The following is a 17844-nucleotide window of genomic DNA, read 5'->3' as shown; positions in this document are numbered from 1 at the left end:
GGGGGGGGGGGGGGGGGGGGGGGGGGGGGGGGGGGGGGGGGGGGGGGGGGGGGGGGGGGGGGGGGGGGGGGGGGGGGGGGGGGGGGGGGGGGGGGGGGGGGGGGGGGGGGGGGGGGGGGGTAGGGCTGGACCGGAAGAGCTGGGAGCCCGGAGGCCTAGCTGGATGGGAGAGCCTGAACGGGAGAGCTAAGGAAGATGGGACTGTAGGGTTGACACCAAAGAAATGAGGGTCCACAGGGCTCCTTGGAGTCAGAAGCCCAGGAGGGTGAACCTGTTGGGAGACAGGGCTGAGGGGTTATTTTCCGGGCTGGAGGGGCAGGAGAGGGGGGAACCAAAGCTCCTGGTGTCCGGGATTGGATGGACGGTGGTCCAGCAGGTTTGGAGGCTGGGCAACCCTCTCCCCGTCTGTTGGACTAGCTTAGTTTCATTGTCCTCACAGGTATGTGCGCCCGCTGCACACCCTCCTAAGTGCGCTGGTAGTGACGGTGGCCCTTGGCGTGCTGGTATGGGCGGCGGAGACTCAAGCAGCCATGCGCCGTTGCCGCCGCAGCCACCCCGCCGCCTGCCTGGCCGCAGTGCTTGCCTTCGGCCTCCTTGTTCTCTGGGCCGCGGGCAGCGCTTGCACTTTCCTACTAGGCGTCGCCGGGCCTGTGCTTCGTGAGTATTCACTACCCTGAGACCGCCGAGAAAACGGCTGGCGCTTGCACACAGTGCAACCCTGCCCTGCTCTGGGAAGAGGCTAGGAAACCAGGGGGGCATGTGGCCACACCCCTTTTGCAAAAAGCTTTCCCCAGCGTTTTGCCTTCCTTTTCTGGGAACGCCCCTCTTAACTACCGCCTTTCCTGGCCTCGCTGTTGGTATTAAGTGTCTTCCACCAGCCACGTCCCAGTTACCGCGCGGGCTCCCTGGCCACGGCCCAGTTGCAAAACTCAGTACTCGGCCACACTTCTAGATCAGAGGTATCAGAGGTATCCTGGCCACTGATCACTCTGTTGGCCTGCCTGTGTTCCAATTTCCCTCCGTGGTTCCCCCACTGGCTAAAAGCTGATATCTCACCCCACTGACCCCACTCCTCTCGGCACTGCCCACAGTGATTCTGGTGCACGCCTCACTACGCCTGCGGAACCTTAAGAACAAGATTGAGAACAAGATTGAGAGTATTGGTCTCAAGCGGACACCAATGGGGCTGCTACTGGAGGCGCTGGGACAAGAGCAGGAGGCTGGATCCTAGGAGTCTGGGATCTGTACCCAAGACCTAGAGAATGCTACCCCTGCTCTGTACTGGGACCCAGAGCCCTTTCCAAGCCCTTGAAATAGAGGGCTCTGTCCAGTTTAGAAAGCAGGACATTTGTGACCCTCCCTCTACCCAGCCCTCATTACCTAGGGGACCAGACTCTTCCTCAGCCCTGAACTTGGGGCTTGGATACCAGAGCATCCACCACCATCCTCAAACTTTGGACCCAGAGATACTCCCCTACCTCCAGTCTGGGACCCATCCGTCTCCCATGCTCAGCCCCAAAGCTGGGATCTGGGCTCAAGGCATTCTCTTGAACCCTGGACTAAGGCTTTTCCAGACCCCACCTTGGCTTTGAACCCAGATAAGGGCATTGCCAAATCTTGGACCCAGCCCCAATCAGGACAGAGCATTCAGGCATCCTGACTCTGTTGAATGTTGAACCCTTGGTTCCAGGTCACCTGAACCCTCTCCAGTCCCATTTGCTGCTCTCCAGCTCTGCTTAGTGATTCTGTCCCCCTCTCCATAATCCCATAATGATGAGCACCAAGGGATGGGGTGGGATGAGGGTATCCCGATCTGGAATGGGGCATCCGTATCAGTGTTACGGCAACAATAAAGGCTGTTGTATCTCTCAAGCCTCCTGGGTCAAGTCTATGCATTTCGATGACCAGAAGTGGCCTTCTGCTCTTTGATCCTGCTAGACTCTTTCTGACTAGATCTCTGTGTCGAATACATGGACTGAAGGAGTGAGCTCTCAGTTCCTTCCTCGAACCTGTTACCTCTGGAGTGGCATTAACACACAAGATAGTTAAGGGCAGGTGTTTCCTATCATTTGTATTACTGAGGGCTCTTGTTCAGGGCTAGCCAGCAATCTGAGTGGGCAGAGATGTGGCCCCATGTCACAGCAAGAAAAGCCAAAGTGGATGATATTATCATGGGCTGTTTCCAGTGTTCTTATCACAGAGTCATAAAAATATATTATCTGGTCTTAACTACAGGTGTGGGCTCCCAAGGCAAGACGGAGGAGTAACACATCGGTTCAGTTTACACATTTATTATAGAAATCCCCTTCCAGTGTGGGTAGTGTCTTGGGCCCAGATCCATTGGTAGAAAAAGAAAAGTTTAACACCAGGTAAAGGAGGTAGGGGGACCCCCACCTCCAGAAAGTCACAGATAGGTATCATAGAAAACACAGCTTGTATAGATTTAAAAAGTGGTGGATAGAAAGAAAGCCAAGGAAGATGTGACGCAGCCTCTGGCCAGACGTCACCTGAGGATTTTACTGGCATCCACCAGATGCCAGGTTCCACCACCGCAGCATCCCAGGACACAACACACCTGACGGCTCTGCCCTCTGGCCCTCCTGCAGGGCTTCCTGATTGGGGATTGACAGGGCAGAGGCTGCCACCAGAGGCTGGGCCATCACATCTTGTGGGCAGAGGCAGCGGGCACAGACAGGCAGACAGGGACTGGGGTTCCTTCGGGCAGCCCTGGGGGCAGGAAAATGAGCCCAAGGCCCCTACCCAGACTTTAGTCCTTCCTAATGTGGGCAGAGAGCCCATCTCCCCGAGAACTGCCCTGGTGAGGGGTGGCAGGGGGTTCTGTTCACACTAGAGTCTCTCCTGGCTGTCCCAAACAGGGCCTCAAGACCCTCTATAGTCCGTTTCGTGGAGGGGGTTCCTGAATGGAATAGGCTGGGCATGGGGACAGGAATGAGCCCAACCCGGATGAGATCACAGTTTCCCTTTTATAAAAACGTCCAGTGTTGGGGGAAAGACAGCGAATATCTAATCACAACTGTAAACAGAAATGGAGGAAGGGGCTTGGAGTCCCCATTACACCATCCCCCCTCTTTTAAGCTGGCTGAGGGCCCCAGTTCCCAGCACAGTGTGAGAGGGGAAGCAGGGTGTCAGACACCTTCGTGGGTCCACAAGGAGTCAGGGGCCTTGGAAGATCAGGTTCGGCACCCCCCACCCCCGCCCCAGGACTGAGAGCAACCACACCCCAGGGTTCAGCGAGGTCAGCTGTGTGCTCCCCAGACTAAAGCTGTGCCCAGGCCAACATGGAGCATATGAGAAGGGGTCAGACCAGTGTCCCCGGGGTCTGAGAGTCAGAACTGGAGGACTGCTCCCCCTCTAGCGTCAGGTCACTTAAACGAGCGCTCAGCTCCGGGGCATACAGGAAGTCCGCGTAGTATCTTTAGAAGGGGTAGCAGGAATCCAGACAGGGTGGCAAGACAGAGAAGAGAAGAGAAGACGAACGAGACACAGAAAGAGAGGAAAAGAGGCTTGTTAAAGAGGCAGAGGCAGGCAAAGGAGAGCACGTTTGGGCTTGCAAGCGTGGGGAGCACGGCATAAAGGAAGAAGAGAAAGACGAGGGTCCCGGGAGGCTCTTCCTCCCAGCACCCTGCTTTCAAGGCTCATTTTCAGCTGACATGCACTGTTTTGTTCCAATATTAGAATTCTTCTATGGCTTGGTGGAAAACTGCTGTTGCCAGGGCCCAAGACACCCCTCTCCACCAAGCCCCCGCAGACTCATGCAGGTCAGGCAGGGCTCAGTGACCCTGTGCTAAGGCTGCAGCTAGTTCTCTTGTGGTCCGAGTCATTAGCTACCATGACTGGCTGCTCCCCAGCCTGGACATCTTTGCCATCTGCCTCCAGAGACCCTTACCCATCAGTAAAAGCAGCCCCCATACCTGCCGGAGACAGGGGGTGCCGTGAAACTCCTCGAGTGCGGGAGCGGCGCCTGGTTGGGGGCCCCATACAGCGCCTGGCCCACCTCATAGCAGCGGGCATGGAGGAAGGGCGGGTGTTGCGGGCCCGTGTGGGGCAGCACAGGCCGGCGCTGGGGCCCAGCAGACAGTCCCGAGTTGCGGATGTACCAGTCCCGCAGCCCCTCCAGGGCTAGGTTCTTATGGCCGCTGCGCTCACCAGCTGGGGGGATACGGGTGGGGGGGGGCATCCACAGCAGAGGGTTGGGATGCACCTCTGGTCCCTCGGTGGCTTCTAGGGGCAGGCCACAGGGCTTGGTGCGGGTGGCACGGGTGTGGGGATCCTTGCTGCGGAGGAGGGGGCTGCTGCCATCAGCTGCATATACAGGTGGTGGACCTGGGAACATGGTGAGGAGCCCGTCCCGGCGGGAGAGGGGTCCTGGGACCTCAGCCGCTGGCAGCAGCTCCCCCCAGCCTGCCCCACCACCACTGCGGGGCAGGCCCCGGTCCAGGGAATAGTCCAAGAGGAAGTCCCCACACACAGGCGGGAGCCGGGGGGGCCCTCGGGAGGCAGGGGCAGCTGAGCTAGGCCGAGCAGCCCGGGGAGGGTCTGGGGGGCCGGCCGTTCGGGAGGAGAAGGCAGGGGTTGGCTGGGGGCGCTCATACAGCACCTCGCTGCTCTTGCAGACCGGGGGGCCAGCGGCAGGGGGAGCCAGAGGTGCCGGCGGGGAGCCAGCTCCCCCGCCAGCCGCCCGGTCCACAAGCAGGGCCTCAGAGCTGTTGCTGCGGCGGGTGCGAGCTGCGAAGTGGGAGGCACGGTCAGAGGCCGGGTCCACCCGGGGAAAGCCCATCTGGGAGTCCTGGCTGCCGGACCACTGGCGAGAATGGAGGCCTTCGGGTCTGGGAATACAGAGGTGGGGGTGACAAGTGTAGGGTCAGAAATATCAGGCCAGGGCCTGCTGTATCTCAACCTTTCCTGAGCCTTCAACTTGCACAAAAGGGACCCAAGGTTCTGTCTCACGCTGGGGGGCAGAGGGACTGAAGATACATAGGGGGATATCAGCACCGAGGGAGATGTCTGTGGTTGGGGGTGGGTAGTGCTGGAGAGGAAGTACTAGCAAAGGAGGGCCAGCAGAGGGCTCTCCCCAACACATGACCCTCAGCCCTGCTACTGTGTGTCTCATAGCCCCCCACTGCCTCCACGATGGCGTCCTGATTCTTGGATCCAGAATTCAACTTCCTGAACTGTCCCCCCCATGCCTGCCATGTGTATGAACCACCCGAAACTATCATCCCAACAGCCACCATTCACAGGATGCAAGTGCCATAAGGACAGGGATTTTGTTTTGCTCATGGCCTAGGAGAAGCAGGCACTTGGCAAGTATTTAAGAAGCAGAAAGGTATAGTGGTTAAAAGCACGGACTATAGAGTGACTTGCCAGGGTTCAAACACGAGGTCTTTGCTTTACTAACAAGTCACTTAACCTCTCTGTGCCTCAGTTTCCTCATCTATAAAATGGGAATAGCAATAGCACCTATTGGAAGACATGGATTCCCAGCAGATGATAGGTATTATGCCCATTTCACAGATGAGGAGCGAAGATTCAAAGAGAAATGACTTGTCCAAAATACACCCAGCCTCTCACGTCCCATGCCCTTTTGATATTGCTCTCCTAGTTAGAACTAACAGTTCCTTCCTCTAGTCCTTACTTGCAGAGCTGGGGGCCAACGCCCCGGGTGAGGACAGGGGTGGCAGGCACACTTCGCCCCTCAAAACTGGAGGCACTCCTGGGCAGCGAGCGTGTGGGGCTAGACAGAGATGGGCAGGTCCAGGTCGAGGGCCAAGTTAGAGACCGTAGTCACGAGCAGGCCCTCCTGCCAGCCCCAGGCTCAGGACACCGCTCCTGGCTCCTGGGGGAGGGAAGGGGCTCACCCTCACCTGGTGGGGCTGGCCACAGAGTTCCGCCGGCTCTTCAGATCCCCATAAAGATCTGATGGTGGTGGTTTCCATGGGGTTCGCCGCTCAGGGCTGCCCCCCGACACTGCCCGCAGCTGGTCCCAGGCTTTGGGCGGCGAGGGGCGCTCAGCTAGAGGGAAGCAGCTACGAGGCTCCTCTGAGAGGAAGGCAGAAAGTGGGGAAGTCAATGAGAGGGCGCCAGATGGGTTGCAGGCCAGGGACATAGGGAGTGGCAGCAGGCCGGGCAGGGACTAAGGCATGAGGCTGGTATTGGGGCTGATGAGATGGACAAGGTGACACAAGAAAGATGGAGGCCCCATGGAAGGATGAGGCACGGCTGAGGAGGGGTTGAAGAGGGAGGGGAGGGGCTAATTATCAAAGGATGGATGGGTTTGGGGGAACAGGGGTCCTCACCATTATCATGGCTGGCCCCAGACTCTGATAGGGAGCTGCTCTCGGAATGCAGAACTACGTCCTCTGCAGGTGAGAAGGGGGAGACCCAGGCCGATCAACGGTCTCCTCCCTGCCCTGTTCCTTCCCAAGAACCCACTTTCACCTGAGTCCAAGACCACTCGGGGCTCAGCTCCTCATTCTCCTGGTGCCATATGGTCTAGTTTCCAGCAGCCCCGCCCCTGCTGCAGAGCCAGTTCAACACAACTCCTTTTACAAGTCGGGTCCCTTAAGATCTGCCTCTCTCCCACTTTCCACTGGCTGTTTACCCACCCCACCCCTACCGTGTCCGTCAGCCGATGCCCACGCTCCACTTTCACCGCAGGGGCTGGGGGTGACAGGCCTGTCTCACCTTGGCTGAGCTGAGCGAGGCGTGTACCCAAGCAGACTCCTTGGGCTGTGATAACTGCCCCTGTGGACAGGGGTAGGGGCTGTGGTGGTGGGAGCACTGGGAGGCCAAGTCGGGCACGGAGGTCCCCAAGTTGTTCCTCCAGCTCATGCAGCCTCCGCAGTGCATCTGCCTGGACCTGGCGCCGGCGCCGGCGTTGCTCGATGCTCAGCTCAGGGGCCAACGCCAGGCGGCGGGCGGCCGCCGCAATCTGCTGCTGCACGGACACCTCACGCTCCAGGGCCTCAAGGGCCAGCTCCTGTGGGGCCCACCAAAGAGGGTGGGACAGGACCAGTTGTTGGAAATGGCCAAGCACAGGGCCCGCTGTGGGTACAGCCTGTCTCCACTTGAGTGGAGTGGGGGTCGGGGGCTATTCCGGGGCAGAGCTCATTTCCTCTGCAGGCAGGGCATATCTTGATAAGGGACTAGACATATTTATCTTCTTGAGTGTGAGGGGCATATCACAAATGGGGACCAGCATCCTCCCTCAGAGCCAGAACCCACCTCCCTCAAGCCGTTCCCTTCTCACTCAGCATCTCCCTACCCTGGGTGCAATCCTGGCCCTGCCAGGCTTCCTCTAGGCTCCTCCTCCTCTGTACCTGTCCCACCCCCATCTTGCTCTCCAAGCCCATCTGTTCACCTCAGCAGGGCACAAGGAGTGGTGTGCTGGGTTGGGGTGCGGCGGAGGGTAGGCTCGGGCTGCAGGGGGCCGCCGGCGGACCAACTGGGGCCGTTCACCAGGCTCCAGCGGGCACTCGGGGGGCAGCTGGCCAGTCAGTTCCTGGTGGGGGCAGGGGTAAGAGACTATCAATAGTTAGCTGGGGGAGTGGGCAAGGCGGTATCAACTCCTGGAGCTACAGAAGTCCTACTAAGAGCGCAGTCATGGTCAGCACCCCATGCCTGTTACTTCTCTCCCTCTTCCCAGTTCTCCACCAGACACATGTACTGTGTATTCTCAGCCCCTCAGTGGCCCAAATCCCTGGGACAGTGGGCATGGGAGATACAGAGACCTGCTTTGGAATCCAGGATTTCTTATTTTTTGTAAAGGTGACACAGTCTACATACTGCACGGTACGTAACATCCCCCTCAGGGCCTGGGGCTGCATGCTCTGAACTGCACGATCATTTCTGGCAAACTGTAGATGTTCACACCAAGAGGGGTAAATCAAAACTATAACTCACCCCTTGTCAGTTCAGGTCAGGTTTTACTGCCAGATTTTGGAAACAGCTATTGTTTTGGAGGCATCTGAGATTTCAAATTGCCGATAAGGAACTGCGGGCCTGCACTGCCATATTTTACTGATTGGAAGATGTCTAAGCTGAGCTTTGAGAAGCTACAGGGTGACAAGGAACCTACAGTGCAGACAAGTGGCTCAGCAAACGCCTACCTAGTGCCTACGTAGTGGCCCCATCTCCTCACTGTGCTCCCCACCCCCAACCAGGCAGTCTTAGGGGCAGGCTCTCACCGCTTCCTGGAGACACACTTTGCGGAGCTCCTGAAGTTTCAGGCTCAGGGCCTCCTGCAGGGCCCGCTGCCGGTCAAGCAGCCCCCGCAGACGCTCTGACTTCGCCTGGGGGACAGCCTCTCCAAACAGGGCAGCTGGACACAGAAGGAGCAAAGTTCAGAGCAAAGATCAGCTGGGGCACCCTGGCACAGCTGTGGGGCCAGGCACCAACCCTTTTCAAGTAGGCAGGTGGTGACTCAGAGCAGGGGAAGAGGCAGAAAAAGGGAGCCAGTCACCTACCTGAGGCATTGAAGGTGGGAGAGCTAATCAGCTGACCTTTGACTTCCATCCTGGTGCTGTCGAGAGGCCGTGGCTGATGGCTGGACAAGGCCTGGCAGTGATGCACAGGGGCCATTAAGGAAGCATATTGTGTTCCCCCAACCCCTACCCCTACCCAACTTCCCACACCCCAGCTGGGAAGAAGAGGGACCCTGACCCCACCCACCTGATTGACCTGCCCTCTCAGAATCTGTGTTGGTGTCCGGACCCACTAGGCCCTGGTACCTTGGTTCCCTTCCCATTGAGTGGGAGCACAGCAAGTGGGGAGCTGGGCGGACTTACGACGCCTCCTCAGAGGTCCATGGGCCACAGTTGGGAGTCTTGCCTGGGGAGAAAGAGTTAAGGATACAGATTCAGCCAACTATAATAAGGGTGGGCATTTATTAAGCACCTGGGCGCCTGGAACAGTTACCTTCCATGCATATTTGCTCTTTACAACCACCCTGTGATAGCAGTTCTGGGATTATTGCACCCATTTTAGAGATGAAGACAGTAAGGCACAGAGGGGCAAAATAATGTCCATGGCTAAGGATGTAGCAGCCTAGGCCCATCCCTATGGCCTGACTCTCCCTCACTGAAGCTGTTCTAACCCCACCAATTCCTCATAAGCTCCCAGCCTGGCGAACTTCAGGATCTTAGCCCAGGCTGTGGCTGTCTGGAGTGCTCTTTTCATGTCTTGCCTCTCCGGCCTCTGGTTCTCACATTCTGGGGCTTGAATGTCACTTCTAGAGGTAGATACCTACATTATGTCTCCTTGCAAGTGCTGTCCAGCAAGTGACTGAGCCTCCCTTATATATCTGCAAAGACAAGAAACGTATCTGTTCTGTTTTCATCGGTATCTCTAGCACTGAGAACACTTCTGAACATGCAGCAAATATCCAATGAATGTCTGTTGCATAAATGAAAGAGTTCCAAGGTAGCCAAGGTAGGGATCTAGCCCAGATCTGTGGTCTCTATTTGTCCCAACTCCATATTGCAGCCCTGGCGCAGCAGGGGGAGTGTTCCCTTAGTCCCGGGACCCCTCCAGCCCCTCTTGCCACCCCAACCTGTTCTGTACCCAGCACAGAGAAGTCACCCTTCCAGGACTGTGATCAGCAAAGTCTACAGCTGCAGATAATAAGCCTCCTGCCTCCTGCTTTATCTTCTGCCCCCAGACTCCCTGGCTGACCATAGGACCTGTCTTGGCTAGCTGCCAGCCCTGCCCTCATCCTCTCCTCTGGAGTTTGCTCCTTCCCTCCCACATCCTGCTTAGTCCCCAGCTGGGTAGCCAGGTGACATCACCTCCCACCACCTGGCCTGACCTCAGCAGCAGGCAACTGGGAGGGCCTTACAAGGCCACAGATGTCCCATCCCCACCTAATCCCCCGCTTGTCATGACATGGTGGCCGGGTGTGAAGAAGACTCAGGCAACCAAGGAGGTATGGGTTCAAGCTCCTTCCCCATCTGTATGCTGGGGGATGTGGCCAACCGGCTAATATGGTGCCACCAGTTTCTTGGCAGTCCTCTTACCGGCTCTATAGAGTCTGTATGCCCTCCACAAAACAGTGGTCCTCTGTCCTCAGTCTCAGGGGCAGGGATCAGTCTCTCAAGCCTTTTTGCACACCCAGGCAACAACACATACTTTGGAGAGAGGTACTCCAATGCCCGGCCTCCAAGGTCCGACACTGCCCAGCACGGCGGGGTTTCCTTGGGGTCCCAGCTCAGCTTCCCCTGCCCCCAAGCTCCTGGGGCTCCTGCTTCCTCAGCCTCCACTTGAGTTTGAGAAACTCTCTCAGGGTTCCCCTAATCCTTCCCCATATCCCACCCTGGGCTGCCTTGAGCCTTCCTTCCCTGGGAGCTCACGGCATCCTGGAAGTCAACATGGGGTCCAGACAGGAACCCTGACTCCACCCTGTCAGCCTGACCTCGGGGACATAGCTCAGGCCTGAGTCATGGGGTCACTGGGTAGGCTAGACACAGGGTCAACGCCCCACACCCCCACACCCGGCTCCCAGACCTCTGCCTCCACTCGCCTGCCCTCTGCGCCTTTGCCTAGGGGTCCGGAACTCCCCTAGCCCCACCTGAAGATGGTGAGAAAGGGTATCCCAGCAGTCCCATTTCCTAACATCCCCCACACCGGCCCCCCCACCAGCTCCAGAGTCCAGTCCCAGGTAGGGCTGCAGCAGGAGAGCTGCAGAGGGTACCCCCACACACACACCCAGAGGCGGGCCCAGCAGGTTTTTCAGGTCTGCCCTTCTGACACCACAGCTGAGAAAGAAATTCCTGGCCATAATGACTGTTTACAACCAAGACACCTCACCTGGGTGGCACCCCAATACCCGCAGTGGGACCCCCCCATTTCCATATCTTGTCCCAATCGGAGCACATACAAACTCTTAGTGTCTGGGACTATCCCCCACACTCCCCTGCAGGCCCCTCTGCCCCCACTCTGGGTGAACAGACTGGGGGCAGGCAGGTGCCAGGAAGTAGTTTCTCAACAGCCCAGTCTGGGCTTTCCGGGGGGGGCCAGGCCCCAGGTTGCAGGAGGGCAGACACTCCTGCCCAGGGGGGAAGGGGAACAGGGAGAGGAAGTAGAGGGGACAGTGGAGAAGGGGGGACTATGGCTTGTCTTCTCCCCCATCCCTTCCCCTTGTTCATTTCTGGCAAGGAATCGGCTTCATGCCAGCAAAGGAAATGGGACATTTTGGGCTTCACTCTTCCACTCGGGCCCTCCTTCTTCACTGTACGTCTTGCACAGACTTGGCTTTCTACTGCAGGGAGCCTCAGTACACCCTAGACCCTTCTCCCCCTACCCTGCCCCTGGGCCCTCTGTTCCCAGGTGCTCACCAATGCCAGAGAGGTGCTGTAGGGTGGCCTCAGGTACCTTGAAAAAATAGTTGTCTCAACCAGGCCCTGTTCCAGCTGGTAGTGGCAGTGAGTGGTGAGCCAGTGGCAGATGCCTAGGCCGCCTCCCACTAGGCAATAGCCCAGCCCACCTGGCCAGGACTGGGCCAGCCCATACCTCTTAACCCTTGCCTGCCTGTCACCAGGGCACAGGACACCCTTAGGGGAAGTCTCAGGACCAAGGCCCTTCAGGGTGGTCAGCATGGCCAACAAAAGAGCCCAGACAGCCCTGCTCTACCCAATCACCAAGCAGAGAACCAAGGAAGAAGGGCTAAGGGGTTATGAGAGTGGGGCTGGTGCTACCCAGGTTCCTGCGTCAGACAGACCCTGCCCACCCAAGGATATTTATGACCTGGGAGCTGGGGGGTGGAGTTCTGGGGGTGTTGTTAAGCATATGGGAGGCCTCAGGTGTATGTAAATCGGGTGTGTGTCTCTAGACAGCAAGCACCACATGCCTGAGGCCCCTACCCTTTCCTCCTAGGGCAAGGTTGGGGTGGGAGAAGGTCTTGGGACAACCGCCACCCTCACTGGGTAACAGTTTCCCAAGCTGGGGACAGAGGAAGTCAATTTTTCCCAGGAAAGACTGGGTCTCACGACCTGACCACCTTCTGCACCTCCAGAAGAAATCATCTCACCAAACTGACAAAACACATGTTTTCACCCCACAAACCTGGGAGGATGAGGCAGACCCAGCTCTTCATAGCCAGCTTGTCAATAGGGAAGCTGGGGCTTGGACTGGTGAAGAGGCCTGATTCTGATCAGAGAGGCATTAAGAGCAGGTGGACTCAGAACTCGGGGGGTTGGATCCTGGGTTGGAGGCAGACAGAGGCTACTCCTGCAAAGGAGGAGGAGTGGGGAAGGGGTTCATACTTCTTCACATCCAGGTTGGCTCTCCCCCACTCCTCCCCTTTGGGCATTTCTGGCCAGGACTCAAGGAAATTGAGGGCTCTGGCCTGCCCCAGCACATACCACACATCCTGTGCTCCATTTGGGACCATCTGCTCTGTGACCTCAGGGCCCAAGCCCAACCTGGGCCCCTGCAGCAGCTCATGCTGTGATGTGAAAGAGCAGAGTGAGGAAACCTCCCTCCCCACTTGGCAGGTGGGCTAAGCCTGGAGGGGAGCTCTGTATCAGCAACGCCCTGCTCTGTACACATGCTATTGAGGCCTCCCGCCACCCTGCCCACCTTTCTTCCTGAGGATATTTCCGGAAAGGGACACAAAGGCCCTTTTCATCCACCTCCCTTTCTCCCCCCTTCACTGCCGAGAGCTGGTGGAGGCAGTGGCCGCAAGGTAGGTGGCTGGGTTTTGATGGGGAGTGTCCCCTCAGCCGTGGCCTCTCCTGCCTCTTAAGGGACACCAAGAATGTTGGGGGAAAGGACAGTTCTAAAACCAGAGCTGAGAGGGACAAGGGTATCTGGCTGGCAGCATAGACTGAATAGCAAGCCTTAGGTGTCCTCATCCGTAAAATGGGTAAACAATAGTTACAGAGCCAGGAGAGGCCAGAGTCACTTTGGAAGGCATTTCAAAGTACAAGGAAACTCACACCACGTCATTAATGACCGCTGATAACAACAAGAATAAACTCATGCAAAGGTGGCGACCTGCAGGAGTAAGGAGGGGAAAGCAGGTAACTGGGCCTCTTAGGCCAGGCAGACAGGCGGGGAAGAATCACTCACACACATCGTTCCCCCGGTCGACCACTTTTAACTGCCTGGAAGATGGCCAACCACTAGGGCCCACCCTAGCCAGGACCTGAACCTCATGTGGCCTCATGTAGGGGTAGAAAGTGGTGGCTCTGAGATTCAACCCTGCTCTGACACTTATGGCTATGTAATTGCTTGGACAAGTCACTTATCCTGTGTCTCAGTGTCCTCATCTTTAATATGGGGATGATAACAATAGTGTGTACTTCACAGGATTGCTGTGAGCATGACTTGAATTAATACACTTAAAACTTGCTTTGGACAGTTAACTGGCCCTTGGTAAGTGCTTGATGTGTGTTGGCTGTCATACTTAAATTGTTTCTTAATGTTTATTTATTCTTGAGAGAGGGAACGACAGAGTGAGAGCGGGAGAGACAGAATCCGAAGCAGTTTCCAGGTTCTGAACTGTCAGCACAGAGCCCGATGCGGGGCTTGAACCCACAAACTGTGAGACCATGACCTGAGCTGACATTGGATGCCTAACCAACTAAGCCACCCAGGTGCCCCAATTGTCATAATTACAACTATTCCTGCCAATTCAGACCTGTGTATGCACACATGCGTGGATTTTTTGAGACCAAGTTGGTATCCTTGAACTGTACCTGATAAATTTGAAACAGACATGTTGTTCCTCAAATAAACTTGTCCAAACTCTCACTATCCAAAATCAGGAACTAAATGTATTCAGATGCATTGGTGAGACAGAGCTGGTCTCCCTCACCCTCCAAACCCTCCCTACCTGCTATCCAGACATGGAGCCTTCCCTATAAAACCAGGCATATTTGAAACAGAAGGTGTCATGCTAAACGAAATAAGTCAGGCAGAGAAGGACAGATACCTTATGTTTGCACTCATAGGTCTAAGAGGAGAAACCTAATGGAGGACCATGGGGAGGGGAAGGGGGAAAGAGAGTTGGGGAGAGAGAGGGATGCAAAACCTGAGAGACTATTGAATACTGAAAATGAACCCAAACTGAGGGCTGAAGGGGGAGGGGAAGGGGAAAGGGAGGTGGTGGTCATGGAGGAAGGCACTTATGAGGAAGAGCATTGGGTGTTATATGGAAACCAATTTGACAATAAACTATTAAAAAAAAAGAAAAAGAAAGAAAGAGTTGTTTTCCTTTATTAAATGACCTCTCCCTACTCAAGATCAAACATGCAGGACCAAACATCTTCAGATCAATTCTCTGAACACTCACTATCCATATACAGAAGCTGAATGGGTCTGGATGCACTTTTGAGATAAAGCTGGTACCCACTACTCTCTGAGCTTTCCTTCCGAGGCAAGATGCAAGAACAATATATATTCACACAACACAGTATTCTTACTATCCCAACTCTTGCCACTGGAGCTCAGGGAAATGAATCGATTTGAATATATGTTTTAGTTGGAGACCTTGTCCCTCACCTCCCTGCTCACTACATAAAATGCAAAACCAAAACACCTCCAGATAACTTGGTATCTTTCACTGTCTTAACTATCGGAGAGCTCTCCCTCTCAGAAGTCAGGTGCCAAAGAGACACTGGGACAATGAAGGATGCTTGTGTTGTTATTAATAGGTTTGAATCAGTGTTTTAGATGAGTGAGCTGGGTCTGGTATCTTGTTATTCAAAATCTCACTACTCTATGACAAATGCAAGAAACAAAACATAACTGAATTCACACGTTACCTTCTCACTCTCCACATTCTCCGTGTCTGTCCTCAGAATCAACGAGATTCAGAGAGAGAACCTCATATTGTTCTTGTGGTTGTTATTGTCACTACTGGATAGGCCTGATTCTAACACCCAAGGACCACCCCCTTCACATGCATGCAAACACACACACACACACACACACACACACCTGCCCCACAGAGGTGGGATGGACTTGGCACCAAAATCCATACTGCATACACTTGAGAGAAGGGGGATAAACCTCCTACCCCCACTCCCAACACCCTCTCCATCAAGTCCTGAAGCCTCTGGCCTGGAATGGACTTTTTCCAGATCATGCACACACAGGATCAAGACTAGGCGGGGGTAAATGACACAGAAGATTCACATACATTCCTGAGTCCCCCACCCCTGTGTGTTTGCTCACTACCCGCCCCAGCTCAAAATGGGGCAGCCCCCAACCTAGCATGGCTGGAAACATGATCCAGACCACACAGACTCCCAGAGTCACTGAATAATTTAGGGTGTTCTTTCACACTCGGGGAGGGTGGGGGGCATAGGAACAGTTCCATACCCTCCCAGGGCAGGGAGACAAATGCAAGCTCTGTGTGAGATCACTGGGTGGGGGTGAGGGACATCACACAAGAAAACCCTCTTAGCCATACAGGGCTCACAAGGCTGCTTGCTCTTGCTCCTACTCAGACAAACATTTGGGATGAACTTGAGATCACAGGAACAGCAGAACCTCCAGGTTCAGGGGCAGGGTATAACAGGGCCCCAGCTCTTCTCGGCTCAGAGGAGATGGAAAGTGGGTGTTAGGAAAAGAGAGCTCTGAACAGGGTGAAGGGGCATGGTAAGGGGTAGAACAAGGGTCTGGGGTTGGGATGGAAAGGGAGAGGGCAGGAGGGGGTGTAGGGGACAAGACAGAATCAGAGTCCTTGTAGGATGGAGGTCAGGAGGCAGAAGAGAGAAGGAGCCAAGACACTGGCCAGGGGGTGAGATGGAGTGAGATTCAGGACAAGGGTTAGAGAAAAAGTAGGGGGCAGCAAGGAACAAAAGAGCATGGCAGGGTCAGTATAGAATAGTCATCAGAGCACATGAGGAGGGACAGGCCAAGACAGCAGTTAAGGGAGGGGAGAGGGAAAAGGGCAGGTTCAGGATGGAGGTAAGGAGCAGGATAAGACTGGGACAGAAGAAGTATAGGAATGAGGACAGTGATGGGACAAGAGAAGACAGAGCACAACAGCATACGGTTGGGGGCAGAGACAGGGCAGGAAATGGGTATGGTCTAAAGGGGATGGTCCAGGATTGAGATGGGGAGTCAAGAGGAGACTAGGAGGATAATACAGGTGGGGAGAAAGTTTAGAAATCAGAGGTCAGGAATCTGGACTGACCTGGATTAGACTGGGGTGAGGGGGAGAGGACATGAATGAAAGGGGATCAGAGACTGGATAAGAGTTTAGGGAACAGACGCGTCAAGCATCAGGAAAGGAACCAGGATGGTCAGGACAAGGCAAGATGAGCTTCAGGGATGGAAAAGGGTCAAGCCAAAGATCCTTAGAAAAGAACTGGGTGGGGTTTGGAGTCAGGACTGGGTTTAGGGGAACAAAAAAAGGATTGAAGATCATGCCAGGACTGAATATGGTTAGGTCAGGGGTCAGATCGGAGGTACTGGGGCCAACACTGGCCAGAGCTTGAGGTTAAGAAAAAATGTAGTCAGGTCAGGTAAGGGTCGGGAGTGAGACCACAGGGTCGGAGGTCGCGGGGTGCGCGCGCAGGTAAAGCCCCAGTCGGTGTTTCCGGGCCCTCACCCCGCCCTGTCTCCTCCCTTCCTCTCCAGGCGGGCGTTACTCACCGAGGGTCCCAGTGCGCCGATGTAGGCGGGGTCGCCGTAGGCCAGGAGGGGTGGTGGGTGCGCCCCTTCCTCGCCGCCCGCCCCCCCGTCCCCGGCCTCGCGTCTACTCTTTTTCCGCGCCCTGCCCGTGGGCCGCGTTTGGCCGCGCGACTGTTAGCCGTGGGGGCCACACGGGGGGCGCGGGGAGGGTGGGAGAGGCGTGCCGGTTCGGCCGCGGCCGGTGGACCCCGGCCCCCCACCTTCACCTCGGGTCCGTCCGCTCCCGGCGGCACCGACACCGCCGCCGCCGCCGAGCGCGAGCCTGGGGGGAGGTAGGGGGACGGGGGGCGGGGCGCGAGACCACAGCAGCGGCGGAGACCAAGTGCGCAAGCGCCAGTTTGGGTCTTCGATTTTCCTGTCCTGGGAGCGCCAGGAGTGAACCAGCTGGGAGCGCGTGCGCACACGGTTTCTCGAGGGCGGTGGAGCTCTCCTCTACCGAGACCACGCCCCTTCGGTGATCTTACTGGAACCCCTCACCCCCCAGTCACCCCCGCACGGACCCCCAAGCAGTACCGCTAAATTGCCTTCTATCAGCCACCACCACACCTCTAAACACTTCTAAACTTCTGTTCCCCAACCACCCTCCGTCATCCCTCAAAATGTGTCCCCAAACTATTGTGCATTGATCCCAAGCAGTACCCTCAATCCACTCTCCATGGACTCCCAAACTGTATGAATAAACTACCTTTCACTACCCCCAACTTGTTCCCCTAAACCATCTGCAATGAGCCCTGAAACCATTAACCTCCAAATATCACTTCCCAATCACCCTCCCATCTACCCCCAATATGCACCCCCAAACAAACCCTATTGACCCCAAAGCACTGTCCATGTACCCCCTGGAGCATACTCTGCAGCCCAAAACTATGCCTCCAAACCACTCACTCTTGAATGACCACTATATCCAACCTTGTCTTTCCAATGCATCCTAATTATACCCTCAAACTATCTTTGAAAACCTCCAAGCATAATCCCTCCAACAACCACCAAATCTACCCTCCAAGCCATCTGCATTAGCTTCCTGTGGCTGCTGTGATGAATTACCACAAACCTGGTGGCTTACAACCTAAGAAATTTATCCTGTCACAGTTCTGGGGGCCAGAAGACCAAAATCAAGTTGCCAGTAGGGCCATGCTCCTCTCTCTAGGGGAGAAACTGTCACCTTACTATATTAGCAGCTGT

General features: G+C 55.9%; 2 protein-coding genes across 12 annotated transcripts in view; one reads left to right on the top strand and one right to left on the bottom strand.

Annotated features, from left to right (window-relative positions):
- The window catches only part of PRAF2 (PRA1 domain family member 2), a 2990-nt gene extending 1118 nt beyond the window's left edge, over nt 1-1872 (top strand). Inside the window, exons 2-3 of the mRNA XM_029930076.1 lie at nt 440-657; nt 1092-1872. Of these exons, the coding sequence (XP_029785936.1) occupies nt 440-657; nt 1092-1231 (358 nt within the window). The 3' untranslated portion in view covers nt 1232-1872. The remainder of the gene's footprint in view (nt 1-439; nt 658-1091) is intronic.
- A 399-nt stretch (nt 1873-2271) lies between these two features.
- Nucleotides 2272-16943, bottom strand: CCDC120 (coiled-coil domain containing 120). Of its 11 annotated transcripts, none has more exons than XM_029930504.1 (13): nt 16624-16943; nt 12079-12243; nt 9265-9322; nt 8751-8850; nt 8487-8577; nt 8208-8341; nt 7382-7522; nt 6706-7000; nt 6318-6380; nt 5886-6060; nt 5657-5755; nt 3933-4847; nt 2272-3434 (listed from the first exon to the last, which is right to left on the bottom strand). In XM_029930504.1, the coding sequence occupies exons 5-13, from the start codon at nt 8533-8535 to the stop codon at nt 3320-3322; spliced, it is 1986 nt and encodes a 661-aa protein (XP_029786364.1). In that variant the 5' UTR covers nt 8536-8577; nt 8751-8850; nt 9265-9322; nt 12079-12243; nt 16624-16943; the 3' UTR covers nt 2272-3319. The 11 variants fall into 11 exon arrangements, with proteins under 11 accessions (XP_029786364.1, XP_029786362.1, XP_029786372.1 ...); XM_029930502.1 differs by having other exon boundaries at nt 8692-8850; nt 9269-9322; XM_029930512.1 differs by having other exon boundaries at nt 8705-8850; nt 9269-9322.
- Between the last annotated feature and the right edge of the window lie 901 nt (nt 16944-17844).

Source organism: Suricata suricatta, chromosome X (genome assembly GCF_006229205.1).
Source record: "Suricata suricatta isolate VVHF042 chromosome X, meerkat_22Aug2017_6uvM2_HiC, whole genome shotgun sequence".
In the NCBI taxonomy this organism is placed as follows: domain Eukaryota; kingdom Metazoa; phylum Chordata; class Mammalia; order Carnivora; family Herpestidae; genus Suricata; species Suricata suricatta.
This window is presented reverse-complemented; position numbering and strand designations above follow the sequence as displayed.

What these genes read in the sequence shown, in the direction of transcription:
- CCDC120 (XM_029930512.1), bottom strand. Translation starts at nt 8,767, where the DNA reads ATGGGAAGGGAACCAAGGTACCAGGGCCTAGTGGGTCCGGACACCAAC. An exon ending in AAGTGTGTCTCCAGGAAGCG is followed by an intron (nt 7,523 to 8,207) that starts GTGAGAGCCTGC and finishes TGCCCCCACCAG; the next exon opens with GAACTGACTGGCCAGCTGCC. An exon ending in CCTCGCTCAGCTCAGCCAAG is followed by an intron (nt 6,381 to 6,705) that starts GTGAGACAGGCC and finishes TCTCACCTGCAG; the next exon opens with AGGACGTAGTTCTGCATTCC.